This window comes from Mustela erminea, chromosome 12 (assembly GCF_009829155.1).
Source record: "Mustela erminea isolate mMusErm1 chromosome 12, mMusErm1.Pri, whole genome shotgun sequence".
NCBI classification, from domain to species: Eukaryota; Metazoa; Chordata; class Mammalia; order Carnivora; family Mustelidae; genus Mustela; species Mustela erminea.
The window spans coordinates 20,123,040-20,145,134 of record NC_045625.1 but is presented as its reverse complement, the minus strand read 5'-3'; the positions used below and the strand labels follow the sequence as shown (position 1 = coordinate 20,145,134).

General features: G+C 41.5%; 1 protein-coding gene across 1 annotated transcript in view; it reads left to right on the top strand.

The window, feature by feature from the left end:
- SLC31A1 (solute carrier family 31 member 1) overlaps positions 1 to 22,095 on the top strand; it is a 43,547-nt gene that overhangs the window by 15,729 nt on the left and 5,723 nt on the right. Inside the window, exons 2-3 of the mRNA XM_032308234.1 lie at positions 20,069 to 20,232; positions 20,845 to 20,917. Coding sequence (XP_032164125.1) covers positions 20,134 to 20,232; positions 20,845 to 20,917 — 172 coding nt within the window. The 5' untranslated portion in view covers positions 20,069 to 20,133. The remainder of the gene's footprint in view (positions 1 to 20,068; positions 20,233 to 20,844; positions 20,918 to 22,095) is intronic.

Genomic DNA, 22,095 nt, shown 5'->3' with positions numbered 1-22,095 from the left:
AATCAAAACACTAAATATGCCTGCGGCCTCAATGATCCACACACCATATTATACTCTCTCCACCTTCATATCCTACCCACTGGGCCTGCCTGCCCTTTCCTCCCTGGCCTCTATCCATTCTAATGAGGTGACTTTTAGAAAGCCCTGAGGTGGTCTTCTTCTTTTTTTTTAATTTTATTTATTTATTTGACAGACACAGATCACAAGTAGGCAGAGAGGCAGGCAGAGAGAGAGAGGGAAGCAGGCTCCCCACTGAGCAGAGAGCCCTATGCAGGGCTCGATCCCAGGACCGCGAGATCATTACCTGAGCTGAAGGCAGAGCCTTAACCCACTGAGCCACCCAGGTGCCCCAATCCCCCAGGTCTTCTAAGGTTGGTGGCCCGTAAAGCCAACCAATGTGATTGGAGAATTGGAACTTTCAGTCCCCAGCCTCCCAGGAGGAGAATGGGGCTGGAGATTGAGTTCAGTCACCAAAAGCTGAAAAATTAATCAATTTAAAGAAAAGAAAAGAAAGAGTTTTCAGCTTGGGGAACCAGAATACTTGCATGTACCACTGTGCCAGGATAGAAACTCCTTTGTTCAGGACCTTCCCTCCCTTCGTCAGTCTATTAATTCATACTGTTTAATATCCTTTGTAATAAATCAGTAATGTCTTGAGTAAATGCATTTTCTTAGTTCTGTGGGCTGCTCTAACAAATTACTTAAACCGAAAGAGAAGGGGTTGTAGACACTTCTGATTTTATATCTAGTCAGAAGTGCGGGTAATAACCTGAGTCTGTAATTAGCATCTGAAGTGGAGGGCAGTCTTCTAGGACTCAGCCCTTAACCTGTGGAATCTGATGCTGTTTCTGGTGAGTGTCAGAATTCAGTTGAACTGTACGAGGCCAAGCTGGTGTTGGCAAATTACTTGATGGAGAAACCACCCATAAAATGCATCTTTTATAATTAGAAGACAGGGCGAGAGAAGCCTGAAACTTTGAGACACCTCGAAGAATATGGATGCAGATTGGAATCCAATTAAAGCAAATTACTGACCACCCAATTCAACAGAAGTAAAGGACATCCCTGTGGGTGAAGTTAAATGGCTGGAATTCACTAGCTCACCCCGAGCACTCCCAAAATGAGAACAGCAAAGGTTAGAAAGAAAGGGGAGCTATGGAGCAGGGCAGGGTAAGAGACAAAGACAGAGAACTGAAGTTTAGAGAGAACAGTAGATGAGGAAGTAATAATGCAATACAGCATTCCAGGGTCACTGTATGTGCTCACAGCATCACGAGATCGGTGCTACAGGCAGCCCTAGCTTTGAGGAAACTAACTTGCCCTCTCAACTACTATGCTGTCACCTTAGTGAGTTCCTCGTAACAGTCCTGAAAACAATCCTGTGAGGTAGCTACGTTTCTTACTCTGATTTTTAGAGCTGAGGCACAGAGATATTAAGTAATTTGCCCAAGGGCCTACAACCAGCAGGTACGGTTTTACCAGTTAGAGAATGAATATGCTCCCCGCGTCCTTGGAGAACCGCCATAAAAAACTAAAGGGAAAATACTTTCTGCCCACAGCTTCCTACTTGTGGCTTTTTGTTCGCTTTTGGTGGGCTATTTTGGATCTCAGATCTTCTAATCTCAAAAATGTAAGAGTTCATGGTTAGGGACAGACCTTGGGAGCAAATCTTACTTTCACTAATCATGTTGGGAAATAAATCCAACAATTTCTTCACGCAGAAGTTTGGTGTTTTCATTTGTGCATTTCCTGTTTGAGATCTGTCTTTTTGGTAGTTCAGTGACTGTAATTCACAACCAGTCTAGAAAAGTAAGACTACAGGAGATTCCCCTTCATCTGGAACTCAGAGATTTTATTCACATAGTAGGTTAAAACAACAACAATAAAAACAAAAACAACTCTATCAGATCCCGAAGATGAGCCATTTGGTATTAAATAGCCCAGAAGGTTCTTTGATTATTAGGTGATTATCAGGTGATAAATTTTAAGTGAGGCTAGGTTAGCTCTCTGACCTTTTGGAATACCACAATAAACAAATGCTTTATTTAGTTCCTGGTTGAATCTTGACATTCTTTTCCTGTTTCTTTTTCTTTTTTTTTTAAGCTCTCACTTGTTAAACATCAAATCCTGAGATTCTGTGTACTGTGTATCGTATATCTCTGTAATTTAGAATTATGGTTCTCGGGGCGCCTGGGTGGCTCAGACATTAAGCGTCTGCCTTCAGCTCAGGTTGTGATCCCAGGGTTCTGGGATCAAGCCCCACATAGAGCTCCCTGCTCAGCGGGAAACCTGCTTCTCCCTCTCGCACTCCCCCAGGCTTGTGTTCCCTCTCTCACTGTGTCTTCTATCAAATAAATAAAATAAAATCTTAAAAAAAAAGAATTATGGTTCTCAAAGTTTAGAGTATGTAGGATTTTCCTAGATAGCTTGATAAATAGCTAGATTCTGAGGCCCATTCTCTGCAAAGAGATTCACTGGTCTGGAGTAGAGTCTGTAATTTTCATTTTTCACCGGACATCACAAATGATCCTGATTCAGACACTTTAAGAAATCCTTGAGCTAGAAAGAAAGTAATTAACATGTATTATTTACTAGGTATGTCATTAATGTATCAGCCACTTTCATATATTTTTACATTTTGATGTTCAGAATACTGTGAGATTTTGTTTCCTAGTTGTTGGGGTTTTTTTAAGATTTTATTTATGTATTTGACAGACAGAGATCACAAATAGGCGGTGGGGGGGGGTGCGCCTGGGTGGCTCAGTGGGTTAAAGCCTCTGCCTTCGGCTCAGGTCATGATCCCAGGGTCCTGGGATCGAGCCCCGCATCGGGCTGTCTGCTCCGCGGAGAGCCTGCTTCCTCCTCTCTCTCTCTCTGCCTGCCTCTCTGCCTACTTGTGATCTCTGTCTGTCAAATAAATAAATAAAATCTTTAAAAAAAAAAATACAAATAGGCAGAGGGGCAGGCAGAGAAAGAGAGGAGGAAGCGGGCTCCCCGCGGAGCAGAGAGCCCGATGCGAGGATCGATCCCAGGACCCCAGGACCATGACCCGAGCCGAAGGCAGAGACTTTAACCCACTGAGCCACCTAGGAGCCCCATGTTTTCCTAGTTTTATATGAATGCATTATCCCACAAAGTTTTAATAACTTTTTCTGAGCTTCAGAGGTGTCATAGCCTTATGACAGCACTCTGACTCCCAGACCAGGAGGGCTCTTGCTCTTAGGCTGTTTCTGCTTCAGCAAGATAGCTCTCGGAAGAGAACATTAAGATTGGTGGATTGGAGAGTCACCTGACTGACTCAGTCAGAAGAACATCTGACTCTTGGTCTTGGGCTTTTGAGTTCAAGCTCCATATTGTGTGTAGAGATTACTTAAAACATTTAAAAAAAAAAAAAAGGTTGTGAGTTGGAAAATGTTATAGAGCGGTATGAACAGCATGCTCTGAAATGTGTTTGATAAAGCCACTGAGATGTTAGAATATCTAAAGCAATCAATTAATATTCATAGCATCTCTAGAAAAGTTAGGTGTGCATTTGTTTCTCATGAAAAATATCATATGCATCTAAACTTTTCTAATTGAAATTTAGGCCCTAAAGATGAGTTATTTTCTTTACCGAGGAAACTGTGACCATAATGATTAAATTACCTGATGTAACAGAAAAACCTAGGCTAATAACCAAAATTTCCTCATTTTACTAAAATTCTTTCACAGTAAGGGCTAAGGGCGGCTGCAACCCATGCGCTGCCAGAGAATTTTCCAGAGGTCTGCTGCTGAGTCAGTGGTTGAGAGCAATGGCTCCTTCTGACAACATTTAGCATTTAGAAAGTTTGCACAGAGACATAATACTCAAAGGTGACCTGGTATCTTAAAGGAGTAGAATAAACCATGATATTTTTAGAAGTCTGAAATTCATATATAGTAGAAGTGGCATTTTGGGGTTTCGTGAATTTGAACAGATTTGCTGAAATGTGGCCTGGAGCTCAGACCACATGGAGTCTTTTCTCACCTTACTTAGAGCCATGCAGAGGTCGAGCAGTCAGGAATACTGCAGGTAACCATTTTAGCCCAGACTGTGTGCCATAGCATCGTGAAGGGCATTGTAAGCCACAGCTGCTGTGCAGGTAGTGACAGCCAGACTTAGTTCCTGCTGGACAGCTTAGTGTGGGCAAGGACTTCAAGACTTGGCAGGGCCCTTGGATAACAGGACATCAGTTCATCCTGAAAGCAGGGAATAGCCTCTGCATAGAAACAGGTCCACATTTCTTTCTAAGCCACTCTCCATTTCCTTATCTCAGTTTTCCCGGATTGTACCCAGAAAGGAAAGTATCTGACTTTGTGCAGAGAGACAGAGACACAAGATAGTTGGATAAAAGTACCATGACATAAGTAATAGAACTCTAGACTTGAGGTCAGAATCTGGATTCTGATTGCAGACTGTCACTAGACTGACTGCCACATGAACTCAGCTCGTGTGTTAACCTTGTGTACCTCAATTTTCTGTCTGTAAAATGAGTAGCCATTCCTGTTTAACCCAGGCCCACCTTTCAAGTGCCATTAAGTTTGGAAACAAGCTACATTGTTGTAGCTCAGCAGAGAATAGCCTGAGAACATGCCACAAAAGTAAATGAGGTAATTATTGGACCCAGACTTGGAATCACAAATATTGGATGCCTGAAAGGTATATTAGACTGTACAGAGCCTAATCTAAGGCTTATGATGCATTCTATAAACAAGATGTGAGTTTTCTTTGGTCTCATTATTGAGCACTCACAGAGCATAGTGATAACTCACTGATGCCAGAGGGGAGGCGGGTGGTAGGATGGGTTAAATGGATTATGGGGCCCTTGCTGTGTTGGGCACCGAGTCGTGTGTGGGTGTTGAGTTGCTGAATCGTGCACCTGAAACTGGTATTACACAGTATGTTAACTGAGTGGGATATAAATAAAAATTTTTAAGTAGTAATAATCGTAACTCAGTGAGGGGCACCCGGGTGGCTCCGTCGGTTAAGTGGTTGCCTTTGGGTCAGATCATGATCCAAGGACTCTCAAGCCCCACCAACAGGGAGTCTGCTTTTCCCTGTGCCTACTCCCCCCACCACCATTCATGCTTGTGCTTGCTCTTTCTCTGTCTCAAATAAAATAAATAATATCTTTAAATAATAACTCACAGAGTAATAATCCTTTTACATATGTTTTTTAGTCTCTTTTTTTCTCAGTATTTCTTCCCATTCATTATTTCTTGTGAATCATGTAATGACCCTGAAGGAGAATAAGACCGATGTTATCTGTTCCCCTGAGTTCTAGATGACACATTGAAATTCAAAGATCAGAAGTAGTTCTCAAAGAGTTAGGGTGATTTTTGCCTCGCAGGGGATTTTTTGGCCATGTCCGGAGACATTTTTTAGTTGTCACAACTGGGACAGTGCTATTGGCATTTGGCAGGTAAAGGCTAGGGGTGTTGTTAAACATACAACAATGGACAAAATAGCTCCTACGACAACAAATTACTCAGCTTCAAATGTCAGTAATGCCAAAATTGAGGAACTCTGAGATAGGTGTTTTATCCACAAGAACACACAGTGATAGAGTTGGATGGACCAGAATCCAGATCTTAGACTCAGTCTAATGTGTTCTCCACTGTCCTAAATCATTTGAGCATTAAAGGCTAGAATCACACAAATTCTGGATTTACTGCTACTGTTTTGAGGAGGTACAAGTGAGAAGTGGAGTTTGTTTACATCACTGTTGAAGGTTTCCACGCGTAGTACAGATTGTGTAATCCGATAAAAATCTAACACTTGCCATGTGCCTCACAGTCTGTTGTCCATGTCCTGCAGGGATCTTGGTCTACCTTTATCATATTTTTCTATGTATTGAGTAAATACCAAATTTCAATCATTTATCCAGATACTGTTGAAATCTGGACACAGCCTTTTAGCAGTCTCTGTACACAGAACCTACTGATAACCTAAAGAGTTTTTATAGGAAATGTCACCAGGACACTCAGCTGGAAATTAGCAGAGCTGGGATTTGAATACCCTCTGACTCCAGACTCCTGCTCAGCACTATTCTATAATCTTAACTCTCACCAGCAAAGGGTGGTGTGGGACTTGAAAAGCTCTTACAATCCAAGATAGCCTGTATCGAATATTCTTCAGTTTTGCCCTTCAAACCATTTTATAACCCAGAAATTAGAAGGTTCTTTTCCTTCCTAAGTTTTAACAGATGGCTTTATGGTTTTTGGCAAGTTAAAGGACTATAGCTCATGGTTCCATAAGGATTTTTTTTTTTTTCTGTGAATGCCTCACAGAAGAACTTGAGCAGAAGAGCAAATAAAGTCCACTCTGGGGCACCTGGGTGGCTCAGTGGGTTGAACCTCTGCCCTCGGCTCAGATCATAATCTGAGTCCTGGGATCGAGTCGCACATCGGACTCTCTGCTCAGTGGGGAGGCTGCTTCCCCCTCTCTCTCTGCCTACTTGTGATCTCTTGTCTGTCAAATAGAGAAATAAAATCTTAAAAAAAAAAAAGTCCACTTTGCATAGCAACAAAAGTACTCTGTGAGAAGGTAAATCTGATCATATCACTTCCCTGCTTCTTACCCTTAAAGAGCTGCCAGTTGCCCTTAGAATAAAATTTAGTCTTCTTAAAATGACTCAATGTGTTCTATTCATATGACCTTGAATGCTCTTGGTTCTTTTCTATTTATTTATTTATTTATTTGACAGAGAGAGAGACACAGCGAGAGAGGCAACAGAAGCAGGGAGAGTGGAAGAGGAAGAAGCAAGCTGCCCGCTGAGCAGGCAGCCGGGTGCAGGGCTCGATCCCAGGACCCTGAGATCATGATCTGAGCTGGAGGCAGACACTTAATGACTGAGCCACCCAGGCACCCCCCTCCCTTGGTTCTTTTCTTGCCTAGGGATGCTGCTCCCTTACCTTTCTACCCAACTCTAGTAATTCATCAATCTGTCTGAAGTTACCTCCTTAAAGAGGGTTTCTTTCTTCTCTCTACCTGCCACCCGCCATCTAAATTAGTTTTTTCTGTGTTTTTCTCTGCCACAGTACCATGTTGAGTTCCTTCATACCACTTATCGTGATTGGTAATTGTATATACTTAAACACATTATTTATTTGTTTACATACTAAATGAGGGCTTCCTCTTCCTAGAGTAAGCCCCACAAAGGCAAGAATCTTGCCTTTTGCACCTGGATCCTTGGAGGCAGATACCAAAAACTAAATGGATTTTGTAAGAATTAAATACTTTTCGGGTGCCTGGTGGCACAGTCATTTAGCATCTGCCTTCAGCTCAGGTCCTGATCTCAGGGTCCTAGGATCGAGCCCCATATCAGGCTCCCTGCTCAGCAGGGAGTTTGCTTCTCCTTCTCCCTCTGCCCCTCTTTTGTCTGCTTGTGTTCTCTCTCTCTCGCAAATAAATAAATAAATTCTTTAAAAATAATAATAAATTTTTAAAAAGAATTCAGTGCCTTTCAAATGAATGAATGTTTATTGAATGTTCTTCCAGAGGCAGTAAGGAGGTAGAAATTAGAAAGTTACTTGTCCTCAAGGAACTTGCTGTGTAAAATAGTATTTTATATCGTGTATTTAAGTTTTATTTATATCGTGTATTTAAGTTTTCCGTAAGAGAAGATTACCAGGGAACTTCAGAAATGAGAGATTTCTTCTGTCAAGAATCCAAGGAAAACCTGATGGAAGAGATGGCATATTAAGTAAGCCATAAAGAACGAGCTAGATTGTAAACTCAAAAGAGCAAGGGCCATGTTTTAACTTCACCCTAATTCTGACACATTTAAGTGCAAGATAAATGTTGACTAAATGATGAGAGGATTTACACATATTCAGGAAGTGCCGGGGGGGGGGGGGGGTGTCATTACAGGGAATGACATAAGCCAAAAAATCATACAGGTGTCAAAGTGCTCAGTTTATTCAGGAAAAATGAATAGGTCAGTTTGGGTGGAATATTTGTAAAAAGGATTAGTTTGAAATAGGCTGAAAGGTAAGTCAGTAACAGAAAGACATAAATGCCAGATAGTGAGCATAAAGTGAGCATAACCAATATCAAAAGTTGGATATAAAGTTACTAAGGTTTTATGGGGCACCTTAGTGGTTCAGTCATTTAAGTGTCTGCCTTCGGCTCAGGTCTTGATCCCCGGGTCCTGGGGCCCTGAGTCAGGCTCCCTGCTCAGCGGGGAGTCTGCTTCTACTCCCTCTACCCCTGCTCATGTGTTCTCTCTCTCTCTCAAATAAATTAAAAAATTCTTAAAAAAAAAATACTTAGGTTGAGGCACCTGGGTGGCTCAGATGGTTAAACGTCTGCCTTGTGCTCAGGTCATGATCCTGGGGTCCTGGGATCAAGCCCCGCATTGGGCTCCCTGCTCAGCAGGAGGTCTGCTTCTCCCTCTCCCTCTCCCGATGCTTGTGTTCCCTCTCTTGCTGTGTCTCTCTCTCTGTCATATAAATAAATAAAATCTTAAAAAAAAAATACTTAGGTTTCTTGGGACACCTGGGTGGTTTAGTCAGTTGAGCGTCTGACTCTTGGTTTCAGCTGAGATCATCATCTCATGGCCGTGGGATTGAGCCCTGCATTGGACTCCATGCTCTGTGGGGAATCTGCCTGAAGTTTCTCTCCCTCTACTCCTCCTTCAACTCTCTTACTCATTCTCTCTCTAAAATAAGTAAATAGGGACGCCTGGGTGGCTCAGTGGGTTAAGCCTCTGCCTTCGGCTCAGGTCATGGTCCCAGGGTCCTGGGCTCAAGTCCCACATCAGGCTCTCTGCTCAGCGGGGAGCCTCCTCCCCCCCCCCCACTCGCCTGCCTCTCTGCCTCCTTGTGAGCTCTCTTGTCAAATAAATAAATAAAATCTTTAAAAATAAAATAAGTAAACAAATCTTTGATTTAAAAAAAAAAAGATACTTAGGTTTCTCTTTGTAGACAAGTGTTAGTTCAGGGGAATAGAGCCCAAAATGCAAATTACAGCTTTGGAAATATATGTAAAAGCTTTGAGTACTGGGTCCATTATCGACATCATCACCACCAAATAGCAAGATTCAGGTTCCTGTGAAACACCATCTGTAGTTGGCTTATCTGGAAAGAGAGTGTTTGCTTTCTTACATTTCAGAAGAAAGCAACACACTAGCCTGATAAATCCCTAGCCGTGTTCAGTTAGTACAGAATTTGTATGTCACTGAAGGGCTCCTTGCTGTGCCTTCTGAGGTCCTTTCGGTTCTTAGATTTCTGTGACCCACCAATTAAGGGACAGTGCACTCAGGTTTCAATTTCAGGTGGTCTGCCTATAGCTGAAAAAATGTCACCTGCATCTCTTTCCAGGCCTAATTGTGTTTCCCCTATCTTTTCTCAATTCCGTTCTATCATTGTGATGACCGAAATATGCCCCGATTGAGAAGCTCATAACATTTCAAGGTATTTTGTGAGACCTAATCCAAGCTGGGGTTCTTGGGAAAGGCACATTGCGTTCTGAATGTTCAGAGGGCTTAGCAGGAGACCTCGGAAGATGAGGAGGGTTTGTTGCATCAGAGATAATAAGGATGGGCCTTGCAGACTGAAGAAACAATGTGAGCAAAGATAGACGGAAAAGCGTGGGATTTGTCCAGTTCAAGCTTTGGCCATTGGACTTGTTTGACTGGTATTCCAAGTATGTGCAGGCAGGAAGGAAGGTTGAGGCCTTTGTTTTAGAGATCTGTGATCTCAGAACCAGGAAGTTAATAGACAAGGGAGAGGTTGGTAGGCAGTGGTTTTTGTTTCTGTTTTTGTTTTGAGCAGATAAGTAGAGCCATGCCTTTGGTAGATTAATTTGTCATTGGCATATCACATGGGATGAACAGGGTGGAGGGTACTGTTGGGAAAACCCATGTTTGTAGGGATGCCTCGGTGGCTCAGTTGGTTAAGCTTCAGCTCAAGTCATGATCCCTGGGTCTGGGATCGAGTCCCGCATCGGGCTCCTTGCTCAGTGAGGCACCTGCTTCTCCCCTTGCTTGTGCTCTCACTCTCTCTGACAGATAAATAGGTGAAGTCTTTGGGCGGCGGCGGGGGGGCCCATGTTTGTAATAGAATTGCTGATGGCAAAAACCGGAGGCAAACTGGGTGAATCTTCTCATGTACTTGGGATTAGGAAAGTGATCAAAACCATGACTTTTAATGGACACCAAATTGTGACATTGGGTAAATAACAAGGCAGGTTGAACAGAATACTTTCTGGGCGGGGAGTGAGGGTAGGTAAGTTCTAGCAATGCGACCTCCCCAGCTTTCTAGAATAACATTGAACAGGGATCAAGCCCCACATCAGGCTCCCAGCTTGGGGGGGAACCTGATTCTCACTCTCCCTCTGCCACTCCCCCTGCTTGTGCTGTCTGTCAAAAGTGTTTTCAGGTTGATCTTATCTTATAGTTTGGTCTGTTTTCTCTGTTGTCCCTTTCTAGAAAGTTGCACTTATCCAGGTTTAGTGCCCTAGAGGTTTGATTCATATAAGGGATCTGGATTTGGCATATCAAGCCCCTTGAAGGTCAATAGCAGTGTATTCCTTTCTTCCATATTTTTTTTCCTTTCATCCATTTTTAAAACAGGCGCGAATTTTTTTTTATAATTTCCTTGCACTCGTGACCAAACAAATATTTTCTAAAAGTATCTATGAAGGCAAACTGGGCCAGAATATGAAAATGTTAGATTCTCCCAAGCACTTTGTGAATGCATACTCTAGGTTTCCATAAAATGAGTAAGTAGAGCTGGATGAATTTGTAACCCCTTACAAGTCTTAAAAAGTTCAACCTGTTTATGTTATCCTATATCATCTACATTTTGCTACTAGTAATATAGAGCTATTGGATACTTTCTAGGCATATCCATCAAATACTACTGTATAGCATTTCACACTCACTACAGTGGCAGAAAGAAAACTGAGGTTTGCCTAGTGTCTCATTAACAGATTAAGGAATTGATTTGTCTGTCTTATGTCTAAGTTGCCAGGAAAGAAATGCAGAGAAAGACAAATCATTTTAGCAAGTACTTACTACTGTGTGCAGGATGTTAGAAAATGAAGGAGTTTATGGATTAAAAAAGATGGGTCAGGGCGCCCGGGGGGGCTCAGATGGTTAAGCATCTGCCTTCAATTCAGATCATGATCTCAGGTTCCTGAGATCGAGTCCCACCTCCCTCTCCCTGCTCAGTGCGTAGTCTGCTTCTCCCTCTCCTCTGCCTCTCCCCTCAGCTTGTGCTCTTGCTGTCTCTCTTTCAAGTGAATAAATAAAATCCTAAAACTTAGAACTTAAAATCCAATAGTAAGGATAGGGATAGAGAAGAATTATATTCTCCTAGAACCTGACCTAAGAAAATGTAGAATTAAGTTTTAGCTCTGGGTGAAACTTGACTAATCATATAATTCAGTGTTTATACAGTTAAGGAAAATGAAGCTATAAAATAGAAAATTACTTGCCCAATATAGCATTTATCACCTGCTTCCCTTTCATGTTTAAACTTGTTCTCTTTCCTTTGTATTTTGTTGCTTACATGGTAATAGCATGGCCCATTCATGTTTGCCCAGAAGGCATAGGTGATCTAGAGATTGGATAATGGCATTTTAAAAATTAAGTTTGTTGGGCGCCTGTGTGGTTCAGTCAGTTCAATGTCTGCCTCTGTCTCAGGTCATGATCCAGGGCTCCCTGCTCAGCGGCAGTTTGCTTCTGCCTGCCTCTCCCCCTGCTTTTGCACTCTCTTACTCCCTCAAATAAATAAATAAATAACCTTAAAAAATTAAAATGAAGTTTGTCTTTAGCATGCTTTCTCTTGAAAATGATAAGCCTCCCTGACTGGATATTCTCTATATAATGGGTTCCATGCAATGACCTGTCTTGCCCCATCGGGCTTCTTATCCATCTTGCTCTGTCCGAGCAGCTTAATGAGGTGGACTGGACACGTGGAAAGATGAAATTTAAGATAGACGGGGTGACCTTGAACCCATATCGGGAAACAAAGTTCTTGTCTTAATCTGATTAGAATCAAATTACAAGTTTGCTGTCTGTCTTGTGTGGATCCTTAGAATAAACATAGGGCAGCTCCTGAGTTACCATCCTTTTCTGCTAACATAGATCTTCTTAGGCAGGAACTTCTCAGTGAAAGAGCTACTCTCAGGAACTCAGAGCTGCTCTTTTATTTTAAACTTTTTAAACTTGTCAGTCCATGCCACATTTCTTGTTTCCCTAGATCACTGGCCACTCATAAATGAAGGCTCTTTAAGTTTTAAATGTAATTGTTTGAAGTAGTTTTCCCCTTTATGACTCTGGCTGTTGGCTACTTGTGGTGGAGCCCATCAGTCTGATATATGAGTAATTCAGTCACGTAGGCTCTGCTATTAATTGGAGTATGGAGACCGTGCCTAGTTTGGCTTTTTTCCATGAAAGGTGCTTTTTCAGGGAATCAAGCTCAGCCTATCCAAAGTAATAGAGCTCACTTTGGTAGATGGTGAAGAAAATGAAAATAATATTGAAACCAGCGCATAGTCACAACCTTAATTCTTTGCCAAGTTCTATTAACATTTTCTCATATCAGCCCCGCCATGGCCGTAAAGAAAAACCAGGAAACATTTGTTATGGATGATCCCTGGGAGTTATTTTTATTATCAACAAAGGCAAAAAGTTACAAGGGAGAAACAGTGGCCTTTATTTTATTGAAGATTTTTTTTCAAGATTTTTATTTATTTATTCAAGAGAGAGAGAACATGCTGGGATAGGGGCAGAGGAAGAGAGAGAAGCAGGCTCCCTAGTGAGCAGGGAGTCAGACATGGGGCTCGATCCCAGGACCCTGGGATCATGACCTGAGCCGAAGGCAGATGCTTAACAACTGAGCCATACAGAAGCCCCAAAGAATTTTTAAAAGGATAAAAACCTAAATGATTTTGTTTTTGTCGGTAGTAGTGGTAGTGATGTGGTGGGGTTTTGGCCATTACACTCCTAAATTCTGACTCTCTTTATAAACCTATAGTTATAGCAAGTGCCCTGTCATCTCTTATCACCTGCCAAAGATATTCGGTGGGATCTATGTGTGTGTGTGTGCGCGCATGTATGATTTTAGGGTCTTTAACACTTCTTTTTCTTATTGACCCAACCTATTTTTCTCTCTACCTCAACTTCATCATTTTACTGACTGTGTTTAGTACATCAGTGGAGCAGAACTTTGTTAAGTTTTTGCCAGTTCTGTCTGAGAACCTGTGTAAGCCTTTGATTTACTCCAGCCTACTACCTTCTGTGAATACAATTGGTAACATTAAGTATCTTTATGATCACTGTACACCTCAAGAAAGACATTGGCCAAAGAAAGACAACTACAGTATCCAGAGGTGTGGTTACATTCATACAATTGTGACCAAATTTCTGCCAGTCAATTTGGAGTACCAGAGTGAGGCCAGGGTTGTGGGGTTGAGTGGAACAGCATCATAGCCTTCAAGGAGAAAGGTCTTCCCCCTATATATTCATCATACTACCCCTTCCCATTTACTGGGAGCTACTACTTTTTTTTTTTTCAAAACAATTCCAGTATATTGGGTTGGAATGCCAAGGGGTGGAGGGACACCTAAGCCCTGTTTTATTAATGCATTATAATCTCTTTACTTCTACATCTCCTTTACCACCTCCCTCCCCAAAGGATAGTGTGAGTGTGGGATTCATAAAGCCATCAAGAGAATTTTAAAGTTCACCTACGGGGGCACTTGAAACAAGGCCAGAGCTATTTCTCAGAATAACTGCTGACCCTGTGCAGGTCATCAAAAGGCAGGATTAGTCCAGTTGAACTGGTTGCTTGATCATGAGAACAGAGTCCATAAGTATGAATCTCTGTTTATGGTAGTACAGTGTCTGTGACCTTGAATTTTCCCTATCTATGCCTGTCTAAAGCTTATAAGTAACCAATAAAAATAAAAAATTACAAGAGCAGACAAGCAACCAGATTTGTTTTAGTTTAATGGTTCTACAAATCTAAAAAGGAACCTGACCTTAATCGTTGTCAGAAGAAAAACTTTCTTCCTAATCTTCTTTATCAGGAAACTCTGTAGGTAGTCTCCAAAAGAATTGTGTAAGACTCCAGATTTTATCGGTCTGTGCTGGAGAACAGAGACAACATGGCAGATGTCTGACCGCTTCTGTGTAGTCTTTTTGTTGTGGGTCTAATCTCCATAGTCCCTGTGGATTACCGTTTCTTATCCATCATTGTGTAGTACCAGGGAAATAAAAAAGAATTGGAAATTTAGAATAAATCTATTAAAAGTAAGGTCAGTGCTAAGACTCAGGATGGGCCTGAGCATTCAGCCTTCTTGCCCATTTCCTAACTTCCATTCATAAATTCATGTTTATTTTGCTAAAGATGCTAGACTTTGCAAACAATCCGGTCCTCTCGTCAAGCTTTTCATTGTGCCCTTTTTGGGAGGTAGGAGGTGGACAGGAATAGAGGAAACTTCTTTTTTGACGGTCCTCAGAAGCAGACGGAGAAGAAATTAGACCCTTGAGTATAGGAAAGTTTTGGAAACTATGTGTATACGTGCTGCACAATACTTACGAAGTGGGGGAAAAGGGGAGACAAAATGAAATGCAAAGCTTATGGTGTGCAGTGTGGACTGTGCTATCTCGTTTTCCAGATCTAATAGTCTTCAGGGCAAGAGAAACAAGTTGGCCTGTAGCCAATTTAAGTACTCAACTGAAGATGAGATGAATATTCCCTAGAAACTGAAGAGCATAAGCCTTCCTGAGAACTCAACTTCTTAGCTATTCTTTTTTTTTTTTTAAAGAATTTATTTATTTATTTGACAGAGAGAGATCACAAGTAGGCAGAGAGGCAGGCAGAGAGAGAAAGGAGGAAGTAGGCTCCCTGCTGAGCCGAGAGCCCGATGCGGGACTCGATCCCAGGACCCTGGGATCATGACCTGAGCCGAAGGCAGTGGCTTAACCCACTGAGCCACCCAGGCGCCCCTTCTTAGCTATTCTATGTGAACTGAGTTCCATAGAAACACCCTTGACATATTTCCGGGGAATTTTCCTACGCCAGAAGAAGGAGTTCTTATGACCTAGAGCTGTTCTGAACTATCCATGTGAGTGTCGATAGCCACTTTGTGGTCTCAGGAGACAGGATAAGTGGGAAGGGCCATGAACAGTTGTCTTGGCTAGAAGACTTTGTGAGAGAGAAGCAAACAGCTAATATTTTGATTATATCTTCTCCCACAAGGTTTATTCATTGGAGTTTCCTTAAGTAAGATCTTTTATCCCCTCATAGTACACACAGTGGTAACACTGCCATTTGTCAGGCATTCTGCTAGATGCTTCCTAAGCCTTTTATCTCCTTCATGCTCCCAGCAACCTCCATGATCTGCTAGCTCCAGAGATGGTGAGGGACTTGCCCTCAGGGAGGGCGACTCCACTCCAGGGAGGGAGTTGTACAACCAGAGCACGTCAAAAGTCCTCTACAGATGTAGATGTCATTGAGCTTCTCACTCCATTCTTCAAAGATGCTTCACCTGTATGGATCTCTCTTAAATTCTGTTAGAGAAAATGAGTTTGCCTGAACTGGCAAAAATGTAAATGAAAGGGACGCCTGGGTGGCTCAGTTGGTTAAGCGTCTGCCTTCGGCGCAGGTCATAATCCCAGCATCTTGGGATGGAGTCCCACATTGGCTCCCTGCTCAGTAGGGAGTCTGCTTCTCCCTCTGCCTGCCATTCTGCCCGCCTGTACTTTCTGTCTCTCTGACAAATAAATAAATAAAATCTTTTTAAAAACGTAAATGAAAATACTGTGTTCCTAATTTTTCTACCTAGCTCTAAACACAGCTTGGTAACTAAATATTGGGGGAGGATTTTATTGTAGATTGAAAGTCAGGAATCCTGAGTGGTTTTTTTGTTTTTTTTTGTTTTTGTTTTTGTTTTTTTGCTTTTCTGTTTTATCCTTGAGTGATGTATTCAGATTTTTTTGTTGTTAATATGCCTCTTTATAAATAATTGGTAAATCCAATGAAGTAGAAGGCTAAGGAGAAGAAGAGAAGTGAACGGTGGAGGTTTTAAACAACAACAGGAAGGTTAGCCTGGAATTAACATATTCACATAGTTTTTTCTAAAATCAGAAATCGAGTGAATCGGTAAATATAAAAATTTTGCTGAGGTTCCACCTGTCACTCGTCATTACTGACCCATCCACAAGTTCCATTAATTGCAGTTGGTTTACGAATCAGGAAACTTGATTCCATAAAAAGGCACAGAACAGCCACTTTATAGACCTTGACCCCAATTCTGAGAGACAATGACGTGGAGCTACGTTAGAGGAAACAGTTCTTGGACAGCAGCAAGTGGTTAAAGTTGGCTGTGGAGTCTAGAGAAGCTTGAATAAAGCAAAGACAAAAGAGCACAGCTGGTGATCAAACCACTTTTTTCAGATTACAAATCAAAACAGCAAATGGTATTGCTGTGTTGCTGTTTTTTATTTATTCTCATTTCAATACCCATTTTTATTCTGGAAGAAGCTTTTCTTGGATCTTCTTAGATTAAAGCTGTTGAAGAAACCAGACTAACACTAACCAACTGCCACATTACCTCCTGTAAGTAGAATTTCTCTTTTAGAGATGAGTTAGGAGTGTTTGATTGCTATAGAGGATCCTTTATCCAAATACATAGGGCACATCAATAGAAAGTCAAGTAGGAAGAGAAAAGAATATAATTGCTTTTATTTTTATGCTTTAATAATAAGTCATACTTATAGATATAGATATCTATAGATCTATATATATCACTGGAGTTTGGCATCTTCCCTGGAGCAGGCTTTTAGTAAGCCGAAGGGCTTACCAGAATTAGTTTGAGTTTGTGCGTATGGTATATGTTTGCACATTAATCTGCCAGATTTGTACACTATTGAGCAAGCCTTGCCTAGGATTCCATTACAAGAAATCCATTGTCTACTCACAATGAAAGGAAGTAGATTCTATTCCTCCTCTATTTCCTAGTATTTTTGAATGTGAAATTTATCCTACAAAGATGACACTTCAGAACAGGTGCATACTTTGAAACGTGTTCTAAGGATTTATACAAATGAATTATTGGGCCAGCGATTTGTGTGAAGAGATTTGATTACATGTCTTCATTTAGCAGGTGTCTCTGACTGGTAATGAAGTACCTGAACAATTAGGAAACTGTGGGTCTTAAAAACTGTTGATGGGAAGAATATGTGAAAATAAATCAGGGATATTCTAGGGTACAGATCTTAAGTAGTTTGTGGTGCTAAGATTTGCTTTTTAAACTGACCTTTAGGAGTTCCTAGGTGGCTCAGTTGGTTATGCATCGGCCTTCGGCTCAGGTCATGATCTCAGAGTCCTGGGGTCAGGCCCCATGTTGGGCTCCCTGCTCAGCGGGGGAGTCTTCTTCTCCCTCTGCTGCTCCTCCAGCTCATGCTCACTCTCTCTGTCTCTGTCTCTTTCAAATAAATAAATAAAAACAAACAAACTGACCTATACATGTCTTCTTATGCCCAAAATGAAAAATGATAATTGTTCAGTCCCTCTTTTAGGTTTTAGCCTTGAGGCTCCTTGGGGAAAGACTGTATGTCTGGTTCATCTCTGTATCTCCCTCAGTCTTTTACACCAGAAGACACTGCAAATAATCACTGAATTGATGGCCAGGATTCAGGTTGATAATGTGAAATGAAGTTATCCTTTATGGTTTTCTTTTGCTATAATAACTTTCCAAACCTTATTGGAAGAGAACAAATTGTGACTTCTACTTGAGTGTCTTCATGAGGATGTATTCTGTCTTCCTGGCTGGCAAAAGTCTTTTTATTCTTACTTTGCTGCACTTGCCTAGCTCAAAAACTGTAATCTGTCATCACTCAGACACCAGGGATCTCTCCATTCTACCCCGATTCTTTCACTGAAAACTGCTGCCCCCTTACCATTTTTCCCATCATTGAAATTTTATGGGTGCTGTCGTGTTGATTATTTTTGTGTGGTGTTTTTTATTCTTTGCTATAAAAACTTTATGGACAAAGAGGCTATTATGTATGTCCTTTATGTCCATGGTATTAATAATACCAGATTGTCAAGCTCTGTAATTACGAAGTAATATAGTGTCTGCCATGAAAGTTATTTACATTCACAGTTGAACTTTGATTCTCCCTTACTGATGCTTTGCCTTGTCCTTTACTAGAAATGCAATCCTCTTTCTTGAGCTTGCTTTCATAGAATCATGAGATGGGAGATTGAAGAGGGGGAGCTAGGTGGCTGAATAATTGTGCTTTTAAGTTATATATGACTCCCTGGATCTATATAGATTTCCTGTCTAAGGTATGCCTCTTCTCCACCTCTTAGTGATGTTGCCATATTACCTTGTTTGTTTCCTTCATCACACTAATCACACCATGAGATTGCTCTGTTTACTTTCTTGTTTTTCTTTCCATGAGTCACCTTGTTTATCTTATTCACAGAATTACTAGCTTTTAACTCAAGAGTTTGGCACATAGTAGGAGCTTAAAATGTTTATTGATGGAATGAGAGGCACACTCAGCTTATGAACGTGAATACCTACTTGGAATTTCTTTCTTTCTTTCTTTCTTCCTTTCTTTATTATTTGACAGACAGATCACAAGTGGGCAGAGAGGCAGGCAGAGACAGAGAGAGGAGGAAGCAGGCTCCCCGCTGAGCAGAGAGCCCGATGCGGGGCTCAACCCCAGAACCCTGGGATCATGACCTGAGCTGAAGGCAGAGGCTTTAACCCACTGAGCCACCCAGGTGCCCCTGGAATTTTTTTTTTTTTTAATTTTAAGAGTTTTTTTAAGTAGACTCTACACCCAGCATGATGCCCAACTCAGGGCTTGAACTTCCAACCCTGAGATCAAAACCTGAGCTGAGATCAAGAGTCAGAAGCTTAACCAACTGAGCCACCTAGGCATCCCCCCCTACTGGGAATTTCTAAAGCCCTCTTTCCTCCACAAACTAGAGTCAAGGGACACATAAAGAGAATCCACCAACACCTGCCTTTCCACCCTCCTCAACTTTCCACTCCCCACCCCCACACCAGCTACAGGCATTTTTGCTACTTCATTTTTGTCCCAGATGGACTTTGCAATAAAGCAGTGATGTGATAGTAAAGACATAAGGCTGAATATGCAGTTATCTGGACTTAATTTAATAGAGAACATTCAATTTATACCTTGTTTTCAGTGTTCTTAGCTCTAATGCTGAGCTGGGGTTGAAATTGTATCTTCTGAGCACACTGCTTGCCCAGGGCAGTAATAGACCTTTCCTTCAAGTTTAAATTAGCCAAAGGTTGGTTGTCCTGTATGTGAAAATGTATTCTTAATATCTTGATTGAACACAGGCCATCCAATTAGGTGAATTATTTGAAGCACTTGCTTTTTAGCTCCTGACATTTAGATTAGAAAGCCTTAGAGCAGTTAAATTTCATTAATGGCATCAATTTATCCTCTATTACAAATTATCTGTTTCCTGGGGCACCTGGGTGGCTCAGTGGGTTAAAGCCTCTGCCTTTGGCTCAGGTCATGATCCCAGGGTCCTGGAATCGAGCCCCACGTCAAGCTCTCTGCTCAGCGGGGAGCCTGCTTCCCTTCCTCTCTCTCTGTGTGTGCCTCTTTGCCTACTTGTGATCTCTGTCCATCAAATAGATGAATAAAAAATCTTAAAAAAAAAACTATCTGTTTCCTGCAACCCAAAGAAACTACTTTTCTTCTCCTTATCTTAGATTTATATTTGAACATTGGCCACATCTGTTAAAGGAACGACTTTGCAGAATAAGGTTTATGTCTCTGAAACCCTAGGTGCAAATCTCTTGTGCCACTGTCTCCGAAGGTAATCCCTGCTAGATGAAATCCCACAAAAATAAATAATTATCAGGAATCAAAATTTTAGATGCACCTGCCTGGCTCAGTTGGTAGAACATGTGACTCTTGACCTCGGGGTCATGAGTTCAAGCCCCATGTTGGGCATAGAGCTTACTTAATTATCTTTTTCAAGAAGCATCAAGGTTGTATACTGTGAACTTATTATACATAATTCTTTTTCTTAAAAGAATCTTCTGCTGACTCAACTTTTCCTGGAAACCTGGACCATTCCCACCATAAAGAGATAAGCCACATGGCTCACAACACAACAGTACCTTCTCACCATCATCACCCAACCACTTCAGCCTCCCACTCCCACTCCCATGGCGGGGAAATGGGCGACATGATGATGGTAAGTGCCACCACAGGAGAGGCTGCCCTTTTACACCCACTTGGGTAATAGAAATAATCGAGTTTCAGGACTGGCAGGTTATTATCTTTAAAGCTCAAGTTTACCCGTGAGGAAAAGCACAGATAGACTCAAACAAGACAAGTGATTTGCTTAAGATCATGCAGCAGGTTAATTTCAGAGTCACACCAGAACCAGGATTTCTAGGCCTCTGCTGTATTCCTTCCTTTCAGAATTGACCCTTTTCTGAATTAAGTTCTGGTTTACATGCTTTGTATAAAAAAGATAGTACACTTACCACGAAGAGTACTGGAATGTATAGAATTGTCGAATCACTAGATTGTGCACCTGAAACTTATATAACACTCATGGTGACTATACTGGAATGAAAATTAAAAAGAGAGAGAGAAAAGGTTGGGTTTGGGAAGGAAGCAAGGGAGAGTACTTGTAGAGGATGTCTGCTGTAGGAATGCTGAGATAAAGGAGAAAGCCTCCTACTTCAATGAATGTCTCTTACTATTTCGATCTGACCCTTTGAAATCCTCTCAGCTTCTTGATGTGAAATTCTCATGTAGAATCTTCAGTCCTCTCTGACTTGTTATGGTTTACCGGCAGAATATGACCTTCTACTTCGGCTTCAAGAATGTGGAGCTCTTGTTTTCTGGTTTGGTCATCAATACAGCTGGAGGTGAGTAAGCCGCCCTCATCAGGTGGTGTTCAGAGGGGACACTCACATAAGAGACAGTGACAAAGAATCAGGAAACCTGGCACCTCTTCCTCCCGTAAGTACTGAATAGTTATGGTTATGATACGTAATCATCTTCCTCTTACCTACCCAGAAGGTAAGGATACACAATGCTACAGTAAACCTCTCTTACAGTTCTACAGTAAACCTCTCTTAAATAACATGTATATGTTATTGGGGGGCTGGGTGGCTCAGTCAGTTAAGCATCTAACCCTTGATCTCAACTCAGGTCTTGATCTCAGGGTTGTAAGTTCAAGTCCTGCCTTGGGCTCCATGATGGGTATGGAACCTACTTAAAATAATAAATAAATAAATAAATAAGAATAACATGTGTGTGTTTTAGAGTTTCTGGAAAATAATTTAGATACCAGATAAGAGTCTTTCACAATCCATTTCCTTTCATCCTTTTTTTGAGTGCTTTCTTATTTGGTAAGTTATTGATCCTGGACATAAGACTATAGTCAAGTTAAAATGATATAAGAAGCATTTTGGGCAAACAGACCACAAAATAACCCTGGGTGGAAAACTGTTGATCAAGTACAATCCTTCCATTTTACAGAGAAATTAAGACTCAAATACTGAAATGATTAGCCCTAAATCACAGAGCGTTGCTGTGTCAGAGGTTGGACAGGGACCTAGACTTTCTAGATCTGCCCTCTCCAGTGCTCTTTCTAGCATACCATACTGGTCTATCTCTTTCCTGATTCTTGGCATGGCTCATCTTACTGTCAGACCTACTGATACCCATTGGGATAACTGATACCCATTTTTGTGTGTCTATAATGATGAGTGAGCATGCCTTAAGTTCAAATTGCACAAGCTCCATTGTCAGTTGGACTGTTTTAAGGATCAGGTCTATCTTCGGAGCCACAAAATCAATTTGAGGAAAGAGGGGGTCATATAGTTCATGTAGTGTGTTAAATCAGCAGTTTGCGTATATTTGAAGGATTACCAACACTTCACAGTATGAAAGACTTAGAACTGAAATGTCTGAGGGCGCCTGAGTGGTGCAGTCAGTTAAGCGTCCAACTCTTGATTTTGGCTCAGATCGTGATCTCAGAGTCCTAGGGTTGAGCACTGTTGGGCTTCGCGCTCAGCATGGAGTCGGCTTGAAGATTCTC